This window comes from Macrobrachium nipponense, chromosome 13, assembly GCF_015104395.2.
Source record: "Macrobrachium nipponense isolate FS-2020 chromosome 13, ASM1510439v2, whole genome shotgun sequence".
Classification (NCBI taxonomy): domain Eukaryota; kingdom Metazoa; phylum Arthropoda; class Malacostraca; order Decapoda; family Palaemonidae; genus Macrobrachium; species Macrobrachium nipponense.
In genome coordinates, this window is record NC_087206.1 from 60,559,717 (window position 1) to 60,583,085 (window position 23,369).

The following is a 23,369-nucleotide window of genomic DNA, read 5'->3' on the forward strand; positions in this document are numbered from 1 at the left end:
AACTAACTAAATAAACAAACACTTATAACCCAATCCTATCACTCACATCCACACTAAAAAACAAAAGTACTTACTGTCAAAATCAAGACAGATAATCCAAAAAAATATAAATAGTCCAGGCAGCCGAAAACAAATTCACCTCTTCTGCAGCCAGAATAAAAAAAAGCACTCACTCGAAACACTCGCTATCGTAATAAACTACAAAACCAAACAAAAAATAAACAACTACCTCAATTACACTCACAGTTGTTTCTATCACAAACTACCGTTCCACCAATCACCGCTTTCTCTTTTCTCTCTCTTCTCTCTCTCTCTCTCTCTCTCTCTCTCTCTCTCTCTCACTGAAGAATTTGGCAATACAGAAAATTCAATCCTCTACACAGTGATAGAGTATCAGGGTATCTATTTGATATTAAAGACGATTCATTACGGATGGTCAAAAACCTCCAGTGCTGACCTCTGGAAATCAAATGTATTTTTAGTTTAAGTACTGTGGAAGGCAGAAGCTACGTGGCTTTACATTTAGATGATCAATGACAAACAACATAAAAAAATGAAGCTTTCATTTCACTGGTCAAGTAGTAATCATATTAGAAAAATGCTAAATATATGTGAAGCCAAACTGGTCTAATCGTTGTCGTGATCACCTCTTTTGCGTTACAACTGTTTTTGAACAGATATGCATTGAATTTATTCCTAAATTCTAAGTTTTCACGTATTTTCAGTGACTTGTGCTAGAAAGTACGTTACTAATGGATCTTGGCTCCATTAAACATTATGTTAATGCTCCCATGTGTCGTTATGTTTCTGATATATTTTTTGTAGGATATATGTTTCAATCGTTTGATTTCATTTCCTTTATCACTAAAGCAAGCAAATCGTATGCACAACTCTCTCCTTGACTTGATTATTTAGGGGAAGTACAAAAGTTCTATCTACAAGTATTTTTGAGATTTGAGTATTTTAGTTGCAGATTCTGTAAAGTATACTTGATTTCTTTTCCCAAAAATATATAGCGTCGTTATCATTGCTGATACAGTTAACGATTTACTGATGAGGTTTTCAATCCTTATAACGAGAGACTTTGATACCCACCACTCAGTTGTGCAGATGTTTAAAATACGTTCCCAAGTTTCATTTAGTCCCCGCCTCGGGTAGACATATCTTCACAAGAGTGTACAGGCAATCACTGCAGACCCTCTTGTCAAGTGGGATGAAATCATTATATTTTTTTATCAAGTACAGAAACGGGAAGTCACAACTGCCCTTTCTTACAGATATGACGACGAAGGGCGTCCGGTAGATCTCATGCTGGTAGACCTCCAGATGTGCCGTGAGGTATCTCTCGCTTGTGACTTGAATTACTTCTTGTACACCAGCGTGACTGGGGATGTCAGGAGACCGAACATCGACCATTTCATGTCCATCTACCATTCGACTTACAAAGGGGTGCTGGAAGCGGGTGGCCTGCCGATGTACTTCAACCAAGAGGAGCTCTTGGAAGAATTCCGAGGCAAAAATAAGACTGGCTTAGTTTTTGCCTTGGGTCTCATTCCGGCTTTACTGATGGAGCCCGACGAAGTTCCAGAACTTTCTGATAGAGATTTGGATGAACTAATGCAAGAACTTAGGATGATAACTTTGAGTAAGCTCAAAACGCACCCTTTGTGTAAACCTCGTTATCTATCAATATTTGATGAGTTTATGGAAACTGGATTGATCTCTTAGCGAATATGAGGTCATTTGGGACTGAAATGTCAAAACATTAATTTCTTTGGTTTATTTGTATTTTATATGAGTAGCTGAGCTTATAAATACTTGAAGATTAACTAACTATGTATAAGATACTTTAAGAGAAATTCTCTTTTGTGGTATTTTCCAGTAGAATGAATAAATGGTCTACATCACCTCCATCAGGAGAATTTTTGAATACATTGATATCCCCACTCGTGACTACAGCGCGTTATTCGGACGTAGACAAATACTATACTATTTGTTTGAAAATACTTTGGTAGTGTCCAGGGGTTACATTTTTCAAAATTAATGAGGTGAGTATCAGTAACTGATTCCCTCACCCCACTGTTCAACCTTTTAAACTGGCCTTAATTTTAATACTATTTTATGTTTACGACTATATTTGTTAATTGAATTGAGTTTAATATAGAATATAGGCCAAAAGCAAAACACTGGGGCCTATGAGGTCATACAGTACTGAAACAGGAAAGGCCAGTAAAAGGTTTGAAAGGTGTAACAGGAAGAAAACCTCGCAATTGCACTATGAATGAACTGTGGGAGGGTGAAGAGTAAGATGGAGGACAGAGAATATGAAAGGAGGTATAATAAAAGGAATGAAATGGGTTGCAACTATCGACCGAAGGAACACTGCAAAAGAACCTTAAGTAATGCCTACATTGCCCCGCATGAGGTGCACTGACGGTACTAACTCCCTTTGGAGTATATTTCTTAGTGGAATCTGATATTGCCCCGGCTAAGGTGGGCATTCAAGTAAGATAAAGTAAACATTATCTCAATAAAAAAAAGGAAAAAGTGAAAGGAGTGAGCTTTAGGTGTGAAAATAACTACATACTAAGATTTACTGATAAATCTTACTGATAAAAATAATTTTAAAACAACATTAATAAATCTAATAACCACATGGTTATTAGATTTTTTGGTTTTGCCTTTTTCTCTTTTCTGACATAAATATACATTTTTATAAATCTGAGGCTCGAGGGGCTTCACCAGGGATTAAAATGCATCTGACTGCTTGGTTTATAAAGAGAATTTGCGGCTGAGGGCCAAGATTAAATTTTAAGGGAAAAGTGTAAGGAAAACTTTAAGGATCAAATTATAAAAGGGTTTATTTACATTCTAATTACTCTATATATTCAAGACGCCAGCAAAGGTGCTAATGACCCTCAAGACCCAACTTAATACTGGAAACAGCTGCTTGTAGCACTGGGACACATGTTCGGGGGTCTGACACACGCGACGGTCCGCCTCACACAGCAATGATGGATGCGATAGGATATCTGTAACACAGTATGCTCTATAAACTCCTGTACGACACACAAAGGGTTGGACACGTGTGGTGATGCCGTCAAATACTCAGACTTACTTAATGTAAATCTTACATTCACAGAATTTCCTCAATGGGCAAGGAATGAATGGATTACTACACAGAACATCATTGTATTGGATGGGAGAGTGTGAAACACAGACACCGAATTACGTTATTTCCCTTGGTAAAATCCCCTAGCATTTGCTAATACCGGGAAGTCATTTAAGCATTGAGCACTATTAAATCACATCCAAAGGGAACCAAGCACATCAATTAAAGTAGCTGACAGAACAACGGAACGCAGGTGTGGGGGGATTGGCTAAGGGTAGTTATGAACGATCGCGCAAGCACAGACACAGGAAAATAACAGAAAGAAATACAGAAAAAGATAAATGATGACTGCCAACTAAACCCGTACTTTACCGCAACTTTGGTCGCTGAATTCCGCTTCTCAAGGGCACCAATGGAGGAGGGAACTGTGTCCAAATTCGTCAGGTTAAGTCCAGGGTGGGCCGCCATGTGGGAACACAAGGGCACGATAAACGGAAAGGCTTAAGGCCCGTCCACTCGAGCGGGCCTGATCGGCGTGCTCCAGGGTTGACGGGCAAATTCTGGCGGGTTTACCCGTGAATGTTGTCCACACGGGTGAGGCGATGGAGAGGTGGGCGTGCCCGGCGATGCAAGTAGTGTGTTCAGTGCGGTACAATAAACATGGTGCCAAAGAAAATAGTGTAGCATGATAATTGCATTGTGTGATGAAAAAGAAGAGAATATGGTGCAAAGAATGTCTCAGTAATAGAAATGTATATGGTTAACGTACGTCTGCCAGGGTCGAAGTTCAAGCCATCGGGCACTACCATGGTGATTTTGACGGTTTGCCCGTCAAGTGTGCCCGTTAGAGGGGAGGTCCGCCGATCAGGCCCGATCGTGTGGAGAGGCCTTTATGCTAAGGTCACACATTCACGTATCAACGCACGCACGCCCACGCATGAGCGGAAATTGGTAGTTGGCAACAGCTTACGTCAGTAAACCGTAAATGTAACGTAAAACACACATAAAATCGTAGACGTATGGTGACGGGTCGTCCGGTCGCTAAGCTCCGCCCACTAGGTCGCCGTAGCCCACTCCAGTTTTGAAATGTTCAAATCAAGTCGTGGGTGGTCACGCCAAATGTCACCTGACGTAGCTCCAGGCATTGCACGTGGGAGCCACGGTGACTGCTGCGGGGTACGCGCTAGGGTCACCTGCATTGTTCGCCGTCGTTGTTTTCTTTCCGCCGCGAAGCACGTGGGCCTCCTCATTGCGCTGCAGCCTACGGCGAAACCGATTCACACATTTACAACCCTGTACGACATGGCAACGCTGTAGCGTGGTATAAAAGGTCAGGTCGGCGCCCTCGGGTCATCTGTTGGAAAATCAACTTGAAAATATGGCCACAGGATTATCCCAAGACCTGACGGTCTCCAGTTATTTCTTTCATTGACAATGGCGGATTTTGGAATATTCCTTTAGCACTGGCTCCTAATACGATTTCCACTTTCTCCTGACTTTTGACCGCTATCATCAATCAAACAATGAATTGGAATCTGTCAGAGGGATACAGGGTAATCCCAGGCTCTATTCCCAAGGTAGTATTCCAGCGTTCCGGTACACAAATCTCAACCAGAAATCAACAACCGGGTCATTTTCGTCAACAGGATTCCGGCATCTACCGCTTACGTCGTCTGTCACAACTGCTCAAGTAAGAAATTAATTTATGATTAGCAACGCAGGAACAGTAGAGGAGTTGGGGCCTGGTGTTATTGGTAAGGTTTCCTTTAGGCTATGAATATTCCCGGGTTGGACGAGTACTTATATGGACCCATGCAGTGCGAACCATTTGTGTGGGAGCAGGACTAATGGCTTCATAGCCCAGGGGCTGTTTCTGTGTGTCTCAGGTGGCTGATCACGATTCAGAATATGGAGACAAGGTTTCAATAAAAGGCGAGTGGGAAATGGATAACGAATATAAAAATACTGGGGAAATTTCTGACGAAGACAATTGTTAGGATGTCTAGTAGTCCTTTTTGAAATAACCTTTACTGCTTAGGCCAAAAATAACAAAAGACTTCACTTGTAGACACAGCAAACGTATAGTGTAATCTGCTAGAATAATTTTCACACACACACACGACCACTTTCCCGGTAACACGGTATTCTCAGTATTATGGAAGTGTCGAAGATATTTATTTCTTCTGAATAGCAGTCTTACAATATAGGTGTAACAAATAATGTAAATATCTAAGAGGAATTCCATAATTACATCTAAAAAAATATTATCTTGAATAGGTAGAATTCCTATTCATTTTTAAGAATGTTTGATAAGTTATTAGATGTTATTCTATATCGCTTAAATATGAATCGCCCATAGTCAACAGTTTTATAAGTCTAAGTGTATGTCTCAATGGTAAAATCGAAGCAAGACAATTCTAGTGCTAATCTTATATAAGAGCTCCCAAAGCGTTCATAATTCATAATTCCTAAAAAACGACGTATGGTATTCCTTGTCGACTGGTTACTTGGTTATTGCTATAAATATCATTCAGAAATGGGGTTAATATATAATCAGTGATGTTCTTTCATTTACAACCATTATTCTAATTGCGTCTATTGAAATGTTTTTGTTGTACAATTAGAAAGTATATATCTTGGTAAACTCTCTCTCTAAATCTCTCTCTCTCTCTCTCTCTCTCTCTCTCTCTCTCTCTCTCCATGATAATAAATCTCGATTTTGTGTGCATATAATTTTCAACTGTAATATTCAGCTGTGTTGTAGATGTCTTTCGCAGATTCAAACAGAATAAAAATATAAAAAAAAATTAAAAACTGTAGTAATGTGCTCATACCCCTGGCAACAGCACAGCCCCACAACGGTGGGCGTGGTCTTGACGTGAAGTTGATCGACGTAAGTTCCAGTAGACGTCCGACCTTGCTTTCTTTTGCGCGTACATTTGCGGCGCAATTTACGTCGTTGCTGGCTTTACGTCCGGTAGCCCGTGTCCTGTTTACCAGCTGTTCAAGGTCATTTCACCGCGATGATGCCCACGATCCACATACGTGGGCATACGCCGTCGTGATACGTGAATGTGTGACCCCAGCATTAGACTCCGGGAAGAGTTTAGGGATGGGGAAAATTAGGACGAATCAAAGCACGTGGAGCTTATCCATGACGTCACAAGCCACGCCTTTTAGCTCTCTCCTCAGTCCTATATCCATTACTGCCGCCAGTCACGATGCCGAAGAAATACTTTCTTCTTAATTTCACAGCTTACGGCTTGTATGACATTTACATTTTAGTCAGATATATCTAAACATAATGCAACACTAATCTGACAACAATATATTCTTCAAATGAGATACACTGTGACATATGTTATGCGTTTTTGGCTTCTCCCTCTTGGTAAATAATGTTTTCACATCACGAATTTCTAAATTATATATTTGAAAATGCTGGTTTAAAGCCATTTATAAAATGTTGCGATAAGTCACGAGATGAATCAAACATTATACAAGATGATAAAAATTATGGTATCTGACCTGTTTGTAGGGGAAAATAGAGAGAGGGAGTAGGATTACACTACGGATTTCTATTGACATATGCTATTTCGTAGTAATGCAATATACTGGTCCTAACTAGGCCATGAACAGGCATCGGACTGATATAGTCCCTACTATTTACAGGAACACAATTTCAGCTTCATTCATTAAATTATTTCAAGAGCTATTGTGCCCTTAAGGAAACCTACGGTATTGTTGTTATGGTGATCTAAGTTAGCCTAATGTAACCAAATATAGTTACATGACAAACTCATCCTGTCAGTAGCTAATCTGAATACGGTTGTTTTTCAAGGTGCACTTGATAAGCTGTAGTAAAAAATTGCCTTTTTGAGGTGGATTGTTTTCATAAAAGCTTCCAGATGGCCTTACCTGATTGGTCCTTGTCATTCACTGTGTACAAATATATGAGTTTTTATTGAAAATGTTTTGCTTTTGATTTTTTACTTTTCATACATTGCGTACAAACAAATAAAAAGTGGCAATAACATTCAGTATTGAATATTTTTAGCAAGCCCTTATGGAATTTTTGCTTAATATTTGTTGTGTACAAAGAAAACACTGATTATTTAATTTACTTAATATTCTTAGTAAACCTTTCGTACTTGTCATTCATTGTGTGCAAAGAATCAAAATGAGTATTTCATTAGTATGTAATACTTTTAGCAATTATAGGAGCACAGAATACTACCTATTTACGGAGTTATAGTAGACTTTTTACCAAGCTGAACTAAAGCAGAATTGATGCATAAATTTATTAGAACTGTGATAAGCTTTAAAGTAAATATGGATGACACTTTTTTCCAACTCTTTCAACTAAATTTTATGCAAATATTCAACATGTATCAATTAAAGCTAGGAATAACGGTAGTATATGAGTATATGACTATTTTCATCCAAGCTCACACTCAGTGGCCAAATGTATGCCTTGAATTAAGTGCATAATATTTTTTTTACATAAATTTTTGGCATTATTCCAAGCACTGGGGCAGCTAAGGCCATTCAGCGCTGAAACGGATATTGACAGTAAAAGGTTTGAAAGGTGTTACAGGAGGAAAACCTCAAAGCGTTGAACTATGAAGCAATTGTTGGGAGAGGGTGGACAATAAGATGGAAGAAAGAGAATATGAACGGGGGTAACAGTAAAATGAATGAAAGTAGTTGCAGCGAGGCGCCGAAGGGACGCTGCAGAGAACCTTAAGTAATGCTTACATTGCACCAAATGAGGTGTAAATTATATACTTGAACATGTATGTAAATTATATGCTTGAACATGTGTGGCATTATCCCCCTATGGGGTGAGTAAATTTGTCATCAAAACTGTATCCTCCACATTTCTTTTAAGCATAAGGCAATTATTATTTTAGTTCTGTGCATAATACCTTTTTATAGCCTGAAACAACGGGCAGTAACGCCTAAAAAACGTTCCATGCTCCATGCTTTTAAAAACTGTCACTTTCAAAGTCCAAGATTCTTGATGGAAGTCGAAGTGCCGCAAAGTTCTTGGCCCCCTATCTGTAGTCTGTAGTGCTAATTACAGGTCATATACCATCATTTTTACCATACCATCAATTTCATCATCCTGCATATGTTTGATTCATACCATGTGTTATCGCAACTCTTTCTATATGGCATTAAACTCACATGTTCAAGTATATAACTTAGCCACAGTCACTTGCCATGAAAATATTATTTATGCAGTAAATATCGACTTTGTGAGCAGGAATTACGAGGCCCTGAGCACTATTGTCAAGTGGGAGAAGCCAATAACGTTTAATATATTTCCCGATGTATCTCATTTGAAGAATATATTGTTTGTTGAATTAGTGTTGCATTATGTTTAGATATATCTGACTAAAATGTATAGGTCATACTAGCCGTAAATTTGAAATGGGGAAGTTTTTCTTCGGCATTGTGACTAGCAGTACCTAATGGCTATGAGACCGAGTGTAGCTAAAAGGCGAGGCTTGTGACGTCATGGATCAGCTCCACACGCTTTGATTGGTCCTAATTTTTCCCATCCCTGAACTCTTTCAGACTTGGGAAATATGCCTCCGGGAGGGAGGAGTGCGTCGGACCTGACCGCTTGAGACTGGGTGAGGCAGAACCTCTCCAGTTGCCTGCTTTTATCAGCTTTGTTTTTTCCCTCCGGCAATTTTTGGATTTGGGGTCGATGGGTAGTTTTCTGTAAAGAACGAGAGAAGCGGCAGAAAGAAAACAAAAAGAGGAGGATGTGAATTGGAAAGTTACAGAGAGGAAAGGCATGTCTCGTGCCTGTTCCTTTATCATAAATCTACGTTATTGAATACCAAATTGAAGAAAATTATAACAACATATAATTACACACATACACACACGTGCTTATATATTGTGATAAATCTCTACTATTATTCATTCCATGTTATATAGACCTTATGAAAGGTTCTGATAAGGCAAGTGGAAAAGGAACCTTTATAACATTGGAGAAAAAAAAATCGCCTAAACTTTTTAACATCATGAAATAGTATTTCCATAAGATAGTATTTCCTGCTTGTTACATTAAGTATTTGACGTCAAGAGAAATTTATTTGCATTATAAGCTTCATCACTGTGATAAAGTAGGCAATTTGTTTTCCTAGGATGTTGCATGGTTATACATGGTGACAACCATAGAAATGATCAGAGGCATGCACAATTTATAGTGCTACCGTTAATTTTCCAAAACCTTGCGCAGAAAGGAGTGGATCAGATATAGGACTTTCTAATTAAATTGGGGGTTGTTTAGAGCTTGCTCTCTAGGTTCGACTCTATCCTTAGTTCTTAGTTTGGATGAAGAACTATATACCTAGTCAAAGATTGGGAGCAGCCGAGATAAAGAATATAGTGTGGGGAGAAATACAAAGAGGAAAGAAAAAAATCTGAACGTTTCTTTTGCGCTCTTACTATGAAAAGTTACCAGTAACAATTTAAAATAAAAAAAAAAGACTGAAGAAGGGTGCCCAAGAGCCTAACTGGCTCTCACACTATGAACATTCGGGATTGATGGAGCGTACTCGTAATTTAGCAAAAACAGATACAGGAAACCCCTTTTTTGTTTAATTTCCTGTTAGTGCTATTTAATTGTTTTTCCAGCTCTCCATATAGATCGGTATTTCAGGATTCTTGATGGGTTGTGAAAACATGAGCACGCTGCTTTTAACGCTAGACAGTATCTTATTTCGTGGACTATGGTTATTTGGGCTAATTATACATTTTCAGGTATCTTTGCACGAACTGTATTTTGAGTTAAATTGTTGGGTATTATCATACTGTTTTGACTTGTTCAGTTTGAATTAGCAAACACTATGAATACCTATAATAACAATCATAATAATGTTGTTTTAGTGCAGAATGGAGGCTCATGGGAGTTATGTGCGGGAAGTCACCTCCGAGGGCTTCCAATGCAACTCTAAACAGCTTCCGTCATTGGAAACAAAGGAAAAGTTAGGCAAATCATTGTTGAGAATTATGATAATATTAAGGTTTCTACTGGTGATAACACTGATAATCAATAAGAATTCGGTATATATACATATGAAAATATAATTTAATTTTGTAAATATACATATGGCAATATTTCTATTTTCATTGAACAATGTTACGTTGACTATAGGAATACAGAGCAATTATAATGCAATTTCTATTTACCCTCTGACCATGTCATACACAACCTTTGGAATTGGTGAAAATACAATCCTAATGAAATGAAAAAACAACCATTTAGAGGTGTATGGTACGATATTTTGGCCTGATAAACGAGGTAACCTTGAATTATAGTAAACATAGCCGACGAAAGTGTGAGGGCAGCCGATCATTCATAGGTCAAACCCAGGTTATACGTGATGGCTGCTTCACCTATGGCAAGCCCAGCAAATTGTCCTCGTGGCCGCAAGACTGATTTCGTGTTCAGTTTTTTTTGCAGTATGCAACAAAGAAAAGAATCGTATGCGTCTTACGCTAAATATTACCCGGTAAGTGGTTAATAAGGAGATACACAAGCACCAAACGATATAAACAAAAGGAACTAAGGTGACCTTTATAGGGGTAATACTCGAATGAAGAGTTCGAAAAAGATATGCAAATATATATTGTTCATATCAAGGCCTTTCTAACAAAGTATGTTATAAAAATGCATTTTTATTAATTTGCTAAATACTGGTCTTTATCCACAAGCCCTATGACCGTTTAGTAAATTTCGTGGGCATCTGAATGATAATTAACGTATCCTTAATCTCCAGGGTAACAATGGTTTTCACAGTGTGTTAGTGTATGAAAGACAGTACACATTTAAAGTTAAAGGAACTTGAATTGCGCCATGGAACTGTCTTATACCACTACTACCAACATCTGAGTGTTCATTCATAAAGTTTATGGGCTGGCTTCTAGTAAAGTACGTCATACTACAGTGTCTGAGTGGGAAGGCCTTTAGTAATGACGTTTTATTAGCCTCTATCTACGAGCCTGCTAGATTCAGCCAAGTTTCACTATAAATCTTAGATTTACTCCAAGTGCCTTAATTATCAACAATGCACTGCATATTTTTGCTAATTTTGTGGCTTCAAATAAGCTGTATCCCAAATACGATCCATATCCGATGCTTTGGTAAGATTTTATCGACGAAAATAAAATAGACACGGCCCGGAAATACACAGGCATAAGAGTTATGCATTTCCCACCGATATCAATTTTGACAACCCTGTGCAAGAACTATATACAGCCTAGACCGCATTCTTGAACTAATAATGCCAACTAACATTCCAGGATCAGACAAAACATTTTTTTCTCCGAGGTTAACTCTTTATAAATGTACTAACCTCTGGACTCCTGTAACCTGTTTTAATCGTCTATATTGAGTGGAGAATATCGCAAATTATTACTAGGGTTAGGTTCTCAATAAAAAGTAGGGTTTCATTTATACGGACATGTAACTCCATGCCCAGTAGCGCATTAGGCATTTCAACATTCTTCAGGCAACTTTTTGATCTTTTAAAACTTGCATATGTTAGGTTTATAGCTAATCCCATCCGTGGAAAATTATGTAAATCGTTAGTTCCCTTGGGTTTCCTGCCATTATCACCTGCCTGGAAGCACAACTTATCTTCACTAATGTCCTAAACAGTGTTTCACTGTCTTTTCCTCAATAATCCGTGTTGAGATGACAGCCCGTTAATTTGTGCAGTCCTGGATTGTAATTAGGCTATTAAAAACTAGCGTTAACTTTAAATGCATTAGTTTTTACCTATATAAAATCCCAACTTCACACTTTCACCCTTTATCCAAAATTATATTTACAGAGCAAAAATACATTTACACTAACTGCATTATATTATTTATCTACCCTCGGATCACTTATCACCAAACATCCAACCAAAACAAACGTCATCAAACTCGAAGTTTTCCCATTTCTGGCCCCACTACTTACTGCAGGGCAGCCTTTTATTCGAGACTAAGTTATTTCTTATATTAATGCTGTATTGTACAAGGGACTAGTACTATCCAGGTTACTTTTTTTTTTTTTTTTTTTTTTTTTTTTTTTTTTTTTTTTTTTTTTTTTTTTTTTTTTTTTTTTTTTTTTTGCCAACGCATATCTAGGACCTGTCAGTTTCACACAAACGCCCAACTGCTGTGACTTAATCATACCAAACATTCGTTACCGTAGGTGGGAGAACTGTATAAAACCAGACTTAACCTCTCAGCCATCAGAACACAACGCTACAGGATGAAAATGAAATTTCAAAATAGTCACATTAAATTTCCTTTATATTCGTTAATTTGATACAAAGTACTAATCCAAATTAGAACTAAGACAAATCTCCAAAAATCTTTTATCCTCGAATCTTAAAAATACAAAATTTAACAGCACATGTAACCCTTTTTCTGACATCAGGGTCAACTTTGTGGTTACAAACAATGGTATTTACAGGATGGAGCACAGACTGGAATCTTTCTTAATCATGAATCTACGGTTACAGGATGATTGCGTCTCAACCTGTTTTATCACCTCTTCAAAACTAAAATTAAGAAAGCCTCGCTTTTGTAACAGATGGCATGTTTTAATAATAAAGTAAAATTTTAACAAAGGAATTGTTATGGGTGAGCAATGCGTTGAAAAACGATGGAACGAAAATAGCCAGACGTGAATATGTTGAGAGTGAGTGACCAGTGTACAAATCATGTATAAATCATGTATGGAATATCCCCAGGCAACCATCAATTTCACGTCATTGAGAGAAAGGTATCGAAAGGTCCTAAAACCGCCTTCTAGTCCCACCCCTCAGGCGACTTTCAGGGACCTGCCCTCAATTGTAACGTAATATTGTAAGATATAAAGGGCAACACTATGAAGTGAGAACAAGTCAGTGCACATAAATCATACAATGATAGACGGAACAAAAATGAATCCATGAAATATTACATGACTATACAACAAATTAGGAAAAGGAATAGTATATGTAACTTAAAAGTATGAATCCCCCACAATTCTCGACTCGGTCCTATCCCAATGTAGGGTTAATAATGCAACACGATTGGTTAAATACACGTATCCTCCCCAAAAACCCGAATTTTTTCTCTCACTTAAGAGTCTGAAACAAAAGCTCCCCTATAACATGGCACATGCTCAGTAGGATTGGCGCATGCGTAGTAGGATGGACCCGTCTAAATAAAACAGTAGTAATAGGTGGCTTTGCGCTGTGTAAACTGCTCCAATTAATCGGTTTTATTTATAGCTTTATCAGCTTGTATTTAGTGTTTCAAAAGTCATAAATAAGAGGAAATAACATTAACATGGCAAAACCTTCCTCCCAAGTGTTTTACCCAACCCAAAACCCCGCATTCCCTTCGGTCCCCCTTACCGTAGGATAGTTTTAAAAAGTAAATTATAGGTTGATTACAGCCGACCGAGAAAATATTACTTTAAATTCTTGTTCATGAGGTAAAATTAAATAGAAAAAACTTAAAACTGCCACGGTCTAGTTCGCAGCGGTATACGGGCTTTAGATCTACCTAAGATTTTAATTTATTTCATGATCTCAAACTAAAAATGAAATGGGAACTTTGAAAAACCAGAATCACTAATCCAGAAGTAATCATTCTACAGTTTAATCTATAAAGATCTACCAACCTAAACTGAAAACTAAGATGAAAACCTGACCAAACTTAAAAAAATTACTAAAACCAGAGTGGATTAAGCTCAAATTCAATATGGTTTACTAATGCAAGTTAACTGTTAAAACAGGAACTCAAGACTAGTTTTATACAAACCATCAGATTTACACAAGCCATCGCATATGTACAACACATTAAGTGCGACGCTAATCTACTGAAATGACTTTAAAAAATTACTAGTAATAGTAAAGTTATAACTCACTGTCCTCTGCAACGGAAAAAATACAACTCCAAGGACTTGCACAGTAGGCCAACGTGCCTACTATGCGAGACCTTAGGAGCGCCTCCACCCGATCAGGGGCACCGCCCCCGATGGGGTGGAGGAAAGGAAAAAATTGGATATTGAAGTAATGAAGAAATTCTCGGGATTGGAGCATTTTTTCTTTTTTCAACCAGTCTTGAATATTCGTCTTAGCATCATTCCCTGAAATGTTTAAAGAGCATTAGACAGTTAAATATACTAATTTTAAAAAAATCTAATGACATTTAATTAATTTTGACTTAATGGTATTAAGTAAGTTTCTTAAAAGTTCACATACTAAATTTCTTAAAAGTTCACATACTAACACCAAATTTTTTGTTAATTGTCCTAGTAAGAAAAAAAAAAAAAAAAAACTCCATAATTAAACACCCATTTAATTAAAGCAAAACTCTTGAAAAGCCTTCCTAAAATTGGTTGCAATGAACTAGATACAACAATAATGGTAAAACAGTTTACTGATTTTTCTTAAGTGTAATAAACCACATGACGCGTAGGCCCTCTGAAAGATCTGATAAGAAAATATATAAGCAAAATTAGAGAAAATTATTAATCCTAGATTTTTATCACAAAAGTATTGAGATATCTACGGAAAGTAAAGGTAAAACTTTACGCAAATAGCACAAGTTCATAAAAGCTCACTGCCAAAAAACGAAATACTTAAATAAATCCGTAGGGACCATATGGAGACAGCGAGACGGCGAAAGTAGAAGTCTGTGTGGAACAAAAGACCATAACTGCCTCACCGCCCATCACTGAAACCAACCCATGGCATCGAACTTCAAAAGTGAAAAATAAATGTTAAAATTAATGAATAAATCCTGCAAACTTACCCAAGAAATTTAAGCAGTGCTTCGTCTACAAAAAGCACACTGAAATACATAGTCAAGGTCCGAAGAACAGATTCGAACCATTCTGAACAAAGTTCTAAAAAATGTACAGCCTCCTTGAAAATACACGAAGTTGACGTTAGATAAAATAGAAAAAGCTCAAAACCTTAAAAGGGTACTCAACTACAAAGTTCACTCGAAATACGGTCAGGTGAAATTACTTTTTGTCACTTTTTTCCAAATCAACGTTGGCCTGTTGTAGCAGATGAACTGAAATGGATAACCGCCGAACCACTAATCGCACTGATACGTCTACCAGTCAACTGTCAAAATAAAGGAAGACTTTACATGACCGAAAATCAGCTTTCGATGACGTCACTAGACGAGTGCACTGCGCCAAGGACCCTGGAACCACATGAATTCATTAGTCGGTCGACACAAACTCGCGTAAAGGAAACTAGCGACTTCTTTTGAGTCGTTCCAAAAATAACCTCGCCTGGCCCAAAACAGGTTTCGCGTGACGAATACCGATGTTTAAGAAAATTTGTTTAAATAAAAATCTAACTTACACGAAAAAAAAATTATTTTGTGAGTTTCCATTATGGTCCATTAATGTTAATCATAAAAAAATCTCAAATCTGAATTTCGAGGAATCGATTCCAAAATAACTTTTGAGTGAAACTCCTGTCGGGATCGAAAGAAATATTTTTATCCGGTATCTTCGAAATTCGACTTTTCATAATTGTAATAGTATTTACTGCACAGTCATTCCTTATAAACCTGAAAACTTATGTCAAACAAATACTTTTTAATTCTCTCTCTCTCTCTCTCTCTCTCTCTCTCTCTCGCAGACGCCAACTGGTTTTCCTCTCTCCATTAGGAGTTAAATTGAGGAAAACAGATCCGGTTGCCTTGTTGAGGAAGTGGAAGATAAACAAGCTAAGATACGACCTCCTAAGCACTTTTATTCTCAGATTTATTTCACATATTTCCTTAACTGCACATTTTACACTCAAATCCTATCGTCAACAACAAAATCTTTACCATCACTTCCTTAACGATATTAGAATATGGAGACTTTATTGTATGCTCAAGAAAAATGCCTGCTTTCCACTCCTCATTCTTGTTCCCATATGTCCTTAAGGTGCAACATCTGTTGGGTCTTCCATTAGTTCAACTGCTTCGGTCCTTCATAGTCAGCGAATTCGAAACTCCCTGGATGGCTAAGGTAACGGACTTTTGTGCACGATAGTACCCACTCTTTATTTCTGAAGCCACTAACAGCCTAGGGATAAAAGCACCCTTTTCAAAAGTTGAATAAGGACCAATCAACGCCGCCTTTCATTGCTATCTGTTCAATGTGGATGATAACACAGTATGTGTCAGTGAATTGACTTCTGATTACCAGTATAGTTCCCTAAAACTAAGGCTTCTTATTTCAATTTCCTTTTCTCTACCCTCCAAGTAAATCTCCTAAGCTCTATAAACTGTGCGATTTATTGTTCTTTGCATGAATTGGGTTAGGGATAGAATCCCCTTTGTTTTCAAAGTCATAAGGTTTCTCCCTCCACAGTGATAAATTAGTGCTGGGTAAAAACTCAAAGAAGCTTTCCTGCACCACCTTGTGCTGACTGTCCCTTTTATCCAGAAATTACTGTACTGACCTGCCCGGGGTAACTCTCAATGGCAACCATAAATTCTCTCTCTCTCTCTCTCTGTTTCTTACCCTCTTTCTTCTTCCCAACATCACCTCTACTCTCCCTCTCACTCTCTCTCTGTCACACCCTGCCAACCTTGACCCCCTTTGGTGCTATTTATGTTTTACCCCCACAGTATTCATAGTAAGTCATATTTAGTACTACACTGAAAATCGAAAGTCATATTATTTACTACGTATACTAAAAATTAGGCATGATAAATTCGTAACGTTATTAAGTCTATGGGCTGAACCATCCCCGTTTCGGGAAAGGCACCCAACCCCCTCCGGCGCCTTTGGTGACTTTTGTTGCTTGAAACCCCATTAGAAACCATCTTAGAGGTGCCCACTATAACCTTGCCAAGTTTCATGCGCATCAGACCAGCCGTTTGGCCATGATTGGATGACAAAAGGACGAACAGACATATTGCCCCATTTTAGTAAGACATAATTTGAGATAAGCAAGTGTGTGCCTCTTATTAATTACTATTGTTGTTATTGGTAATGAACTAATTATTATTGTTATTAGGAATGAACTGATTATTGTTATTGATAATGAACAAGAGTATAGTTGATGAATTACTTATTTATTGTTGCTGTTTAACCTGTTATTTTATGGTAGTTTATTCTGCTAATTGCTGATCATTTAGTTGAACATAATTTATAATTAACATTAACGATCATTTATGATGTCTCTGTGCTTCCCAAAACCTGGGCTCATTATAATTACTGGATGTAACTTAGGTTAATAAATGAGGTTTAAGCTACTTGGATATTTTCTTTTGCTCCCTCCTAGGATTGTTACAGTTCATCAGACCATTCCACTACCATTTCATTAACCCTTTAACCGTTTAGGACGTATATATACGTATCGCCCCGACGCTACCTCAGCAGTACGGAAACTTAATCCCCGATGAGAGTCGATTCTGACCCGCAGTAACCTCCTCGTCAGAATCGACTCTCATCAGGGATTAAGTTTCCGTACTGGCTGTAGGCTCTCCAATCCCTAACACTCTAATATAAGAAACCATTCGAAAAATTGTAAAATATAGGCCAAGCGAACAATGCATATGAACTGCCTATCCTAGAGTCATTATTTATTAAACAACTGGTTCCCCAGTTAAATACCCAGACCTCCTCCACACAACTGTACCTGAGCTAACTTTTATTTGTTTTGTCATTCTGTCTCTTGCCTTCTCGGCATAAGGTTGGTTAGCGGTCTTTGGTCTTTTTATTTTCATTTTTTTTGTTTTCGTTTCTGTATGTTTTTTTTAATTGTGTTGTAATTTATAAATGTTGAATTTTAGAGTAATTTTAAAGTAATTTTTAAGTAATTTTAAAGTAATTTTATTTATTGTTTAACAGATTCCCTGAAGATGTAATAATGATATTACGAAACGTAGGAAATAAAGAATTGTAATGAATTGCAACGTTTCTAATAGTCCACCTTCACGCTGATGTGTCCTACTGGCCGCCGCCTTCCTCTGTCTCCTGATATATATATATATATATAAATATATATATATATATATATATATATATATAATATATATAATATATATATATGACGGAAATTCCATGCAGTTTACCTTTTTTATATTCTTTTATGTACAAAACAGACATGCATTGTGGATGATATAGAATTCATAATGAACCTAGGGTTAGTCCAAAGACTGGATTATACGGACTACAAAATGCGAGATCTTTTGGAAACAACTTTATCATTATGGCTTGTCAAAGAAAAATCTGTTGATTAGGAACAACTATGATTCGAATGACTAATTGTTGTAACCGATTACTTGTAAATTCTAGAACAACAAAAGAAGATAGTTTCACGTACAATAAATAAACTTCCTTACTCGAAACAATGCACCTGTGTCTGTTCTAAGAGAATGTTATTTTCCAAATGTTGCCATGCTGATAATCTTATAGATAAGGGATAAATTGTTATCATCATTATCATGGCTGGAAAGAGCAGATGTATAAATACGTGACAGTGGTTAAAGGGAATGGCTGTATGTATGTTAATAGACTTATAAGAGTTAAAATATATCGAATAAGACAGAAATTAAAAAAAAGCAAAAGTAGCTGCCCTGTACTCGATAGCATGCCCGGGAGAGTAGTTGCCATTTTGTGTTTTTTAATTTTTGCTGACAGTCTAGGCAGCGTAAATATTTGCTGACTGCACTCTTAGCTGACAACTGTGGGCATCAAAGCTGCTTCCCATGGAAAATGGTTATTGGGTTAATGGATTATGAACCTGGCAGTCACATAGAAAGAGACCATGATATTGTGTTTTATACTGGCTGGTGGATCTGTGGCATCTTTTGTGGAGGAACAATGCAAAAGTGTGGTTTAATTTTTTTTTCTTTAAATGCATTTTTTGGTTGAGCATGGACGTGTTAGGTTTTTCAGTTGCTAATTTGAAACAGCCTTGTTTCATTTGTTAACCTGCGCTCCTGTGTTTTGTGTGAGGAGGCGAGGTTTTGTTTGTCTCTTTGTGTTTTTCTTTTGCAGGTAGGATTTGGAAGGCAGATCAACAGGTTCTCATGACGAATTCGAGAACAAGCAGCAACAGTTTTTCAAGTATCATCTAGTTGATGGTGATGATCCTGATGCAGGTGTGGGTCACCTGTTGATCTTCAAGGAGAACATCAAACCAGCTTCCGTGGTCGAGGTGGTGACTAAATCATGGTAACAGCTTTGAGGATATATTCTTCTGGGGCAGTGAAATAGCTGTTGCATTGTTTCTGTCTTGGTCATTGGCAATGTCATGGCAATATGTAATGGTCAACCTCGATGTCTAGGCAGTGTGTGATGGTCGTTGGCGATGTCTAGGCAGTGTGTGATGGTCGCTGGTAATATTTTGGTAGTGTGCAGTGCATGATGGTCGTCCTTGGGGATCGTGGAGTATGGTTCTGAATGATGATTACTCTGTTTATGATGATATGGTTATTTCTGTTAGATATGCTTGAGGAGCAGTGCATGACTCTGAGTAATTATTATGATGGTTTATTTCACTGTATGTGTGATGTATGATGGTTCATTACCTGATCATTTATTGTTGAGCAAGTATTGGTTCTTATAGTTATTGTAATTTGAGATGAGCAAGTGTATGGCTCTTATTAACTATTGTTGATATTGTTAATGAACTAATTATTGTTGCTATTGGCAATACACTAATTATTGTTATTGGTAATGAAAAATTGTTCTATAGTTGATGAATCACTTATTGGCTTATTTATTGCTGCTGTTTAGCCTGTTTATTTTAGGACACTTTATTCTGCTAATTGTTGATCATTTAGCTGAACATAAAATTATTTGAATTTGTAATTTGTAATACGGTCATGATCATTTATGATGTCTCTGTGCTTTCCAAAACCTGGGCTCATTGTAATTACTGGATGTAACTTAGGTTAAAAGATTAAGTTTAAGCTACTTGAGTATTTTCTTTTGCTTCCTTCTCCTACGGTTGTTGCAGTCCATCAGAAAATTCCAGTCCCATTTTATTCATGAATTATGAACCAGGTAGTCACGTAGAAAAGTGACCATGAAAACGTGTATGTATATATATAATATATATATATATATATATATATATATATATATATGTATGTATATATATAAATATGAAGCCATTGGTAATAAAGGAGACAAAGTATTATAACTGCATAACTTACTTAGCATGTATTGAGAAAGTAAGGAAAATGATAAGGTGACTGAAATGAAAGGGGTCGAGTGAAAACAAGGAAAGGTTGGGAGTAAAAGGGAAAGCGATAAATGGCATGCACCAACACATAAAAGTTTGGGGTAGAATTTAAAGGGATGCGAAGGGGAGGGTGAGGATGCATATTGAAGAGAAGTGCATGTTTTTATGATGGAAGCATACATAGTGTTAAGTGCGTAAATATGCAAACACAGAAATGTATAAGGCCCTCTGCAAGCAGTCCTCCTGTCATCTCCCATCCCATTCCTACGGGACATAGGATCTTTTAAACACCATAGAGAACAAGTGCGCAGTATCTAGAAATCCTCCTCTTCGAGCAATGGATCATTCACGGCGCTCTTACAAAGGACGTTCAGGAAGCAGCGCATCAAGGCGCAGAGGCTCATTTGCCGCTCTGTTAGGCATCACTCCACACAGCCGTGGAGGCTGTGTCTCACCCTTGGGAGTATGTCGTAGTATACACACATTTGGACTCTCGTGTTTTATATTTCATGAAGGCACATTTCAAATTTAATACTCACGTAAATACACACACACACACACACACACACACACACACATATATATTATATATATATATATATATATATATATATATATATATATAATATTATATATATAGACAAAATAAGAGCACACGTATTAAATAGGAGAATGCTGCGTTATATGTTACTTCAGATAAAAAGAGAAAGAGCAATAAAGAATTCGCGCGTTCAAATGGATAGGAAGCCACAATAACTAAACAAACAAATACAAAAAGTAAAGTTATTATTGTTTAAAAAACAAATAAATAAGGTTTAGTTCAGTAAGAGCGGTATTGTCGTGAAGAAGACTGCGAGACAATTGGCAATTGTCAGAGCTAACCAGGGGCACTTCAAATACTTACAGTTGCCATAGCATGCCAAACCTGCATCTTCTCAGCGTCCCGGGTTCTTTCCGCGAAGCCTGGAGAGAGAGAGAGAGAGAGAGCGAGAGAGAGAGAGAAGAGAGAGAGAGAGAGAGAGTGGCGTTTCCCACCGGGTCATTTTATTATTTCATTTTGTTTTGTTTTACTACATCTAGAGTTCTCTCATTCCATTATGTCAGGCAACGTCTGATTCATATTTCATTTAGTTATTAGAGTGACAGATCAAGGTTATATGGTACTCTATCTTTTCCATTATATATATATATATATATATATATATATAATATATAATATATATATATATATATATATATATATTTTCACGTCAGCATCAGTAGTGCTAACTTACACATTACATACATACATATAATATATGTGTATATATATGTATATATATACGCATTTATCGTTCATAATTCCCTTGTTATAAGTTATAGCTGAAGTACAGTGAATTGGGATATTCAACGCCATTTGTGATGTGACATAATATATGCTATAAATATATATATAAATATATATATATATATATATATATATATATATATTTATATATATATAAATATACTTCGTGATCAAATTATTCATATATATATGTATATATATATATATATATATATATATTTATAGATTTATATATGCATATATTATGTCACATCACAAATGGCGTTGAATATCCAATTCACTGTACTTCAGCTATAACTTATAACAAGGGAATTATGAACGATAAATGCTTCTTCCTCGGCAGGATTCGAATCGATGCATGGTTTAGAAATAATAATAGATAATGGTGTGGATATATATGTGTGTGTATGTATATGTATATATATATATATATATATATATATATATATATATGTATATATATATATATATATATATATATATATATATATTATATATATAGCATATATGTGTGTGTGACAATAAGCCATTACTAAAGTTAATTCTACAGGTACACAAAACGACAGCCAATGCCAAGGTCATCCTTCAACTGTTGTATCAAGTATGTAGCAGTTCTTATTTAAGAGCTTAAGGTTAGATGATCTCCACAAAATTCTTTATGTTGTCTTTAAATCTTGAATGAAATTCCAATTCCAAAGTCAAATATCGCCAGGAGCCCAAAATTGCGATGTCATGTCTAAATAATCTTTCTTAGCCATTGCATGATAAATGATTTTAATTCTTCAAGACAATTTTATATTTACATTTTCGTCGATACTTTATCATCTCTGAACACAATTTCTTAAATGTTTTCGTCAACTGCACATTACCCTTTATAGATAACGACTATTGATTTCAACTAACGAAAGGAATATTCTCAGTCTTCATCCAGAATACTGGGATTTCGCATTTACTCATATTTCCTGTTGAAAGAGGGCGACATAACCACTGGGAAAATTATACCTAATTTACACACTCGTTGTTGACGACTAGGCTGGCCATTTCAAAACAAGGAATACATTTCTGAAATTACCATAGCAAATACATCAAATAATAATAGCTAGTAGAATGGAAAATATTTGTTTCTGTGTCGTTGCCAGAAAATAGAGAGAGAGACTTCTTAAAATAAGAAAAGTGAAGAAGACAACGAGTTATGATAAATTATGAAAATAATATCGAATCTAATATGGAGGCGTTATAACTATGCCAGGAAGAAGACCCACAGTCAGGGGCGATTTTAGAATATAGGCATCCTAGTGATCTTCTCATCGCCCCCCCCCCCACACCCCCGGCCCCCACCACCCAACCTCCAAACTGCCACCCTGTTTATTGAAGGCATAGTGAGATTATTCAACAGCCTTAAGGTTAAGAAGTCATTCAAAGACTCTTGATTGTACTTATCTAAAACCAGAGACCAGTGTGGAGGCGGGTGTTTATAAGTGCATTGCGTGAAATTCGCGACCACTAGGCGAGCTAAGTTGGTCTCATGGCTTGGTGTGATAACAGAGAATATATTGGTATCAAAAAATAGTAATATATATATTATATATAAAATATATATATATATAAATATATATATTATGGATAATATATATATATATATAAATAAATATAAATAATAATATATAATATATAATATATTATATATTTATAATAAATTAATATATAT

The 23,369-nt window shown here is 36.6% G+C and overlaps 1 protein-coding gene across 3 annotated transcripts in view; it reads left to right on the forward strand.

Annotated features, from left to right (window-relative positions):
• The window catches only part of LOC135225828 (uncharacterized), an 84,838-nt gene extending 82,925 nt beyond the window's left edge, over nt 1-1,913 (forward strand). For all 3 annotated transcript variants that reach the window (XM_064265356.1, XM_064265355.1, XM_064265357.1), the window contains exon 3: nt 1,278-1,913. In XM_064265356.1, the coding sequence (XP_064121426.1) occupies nt 1,278-1,728 (451 nt within the window). In that variant the 3' untranslated portion in view covers nt 1,729-1,913. The remainder of the gene's footprint in view (nt 1-1,277) is intronic.
• Nucleotides 1,914-23,369: the final 21,456 nt, after the last annotated feature.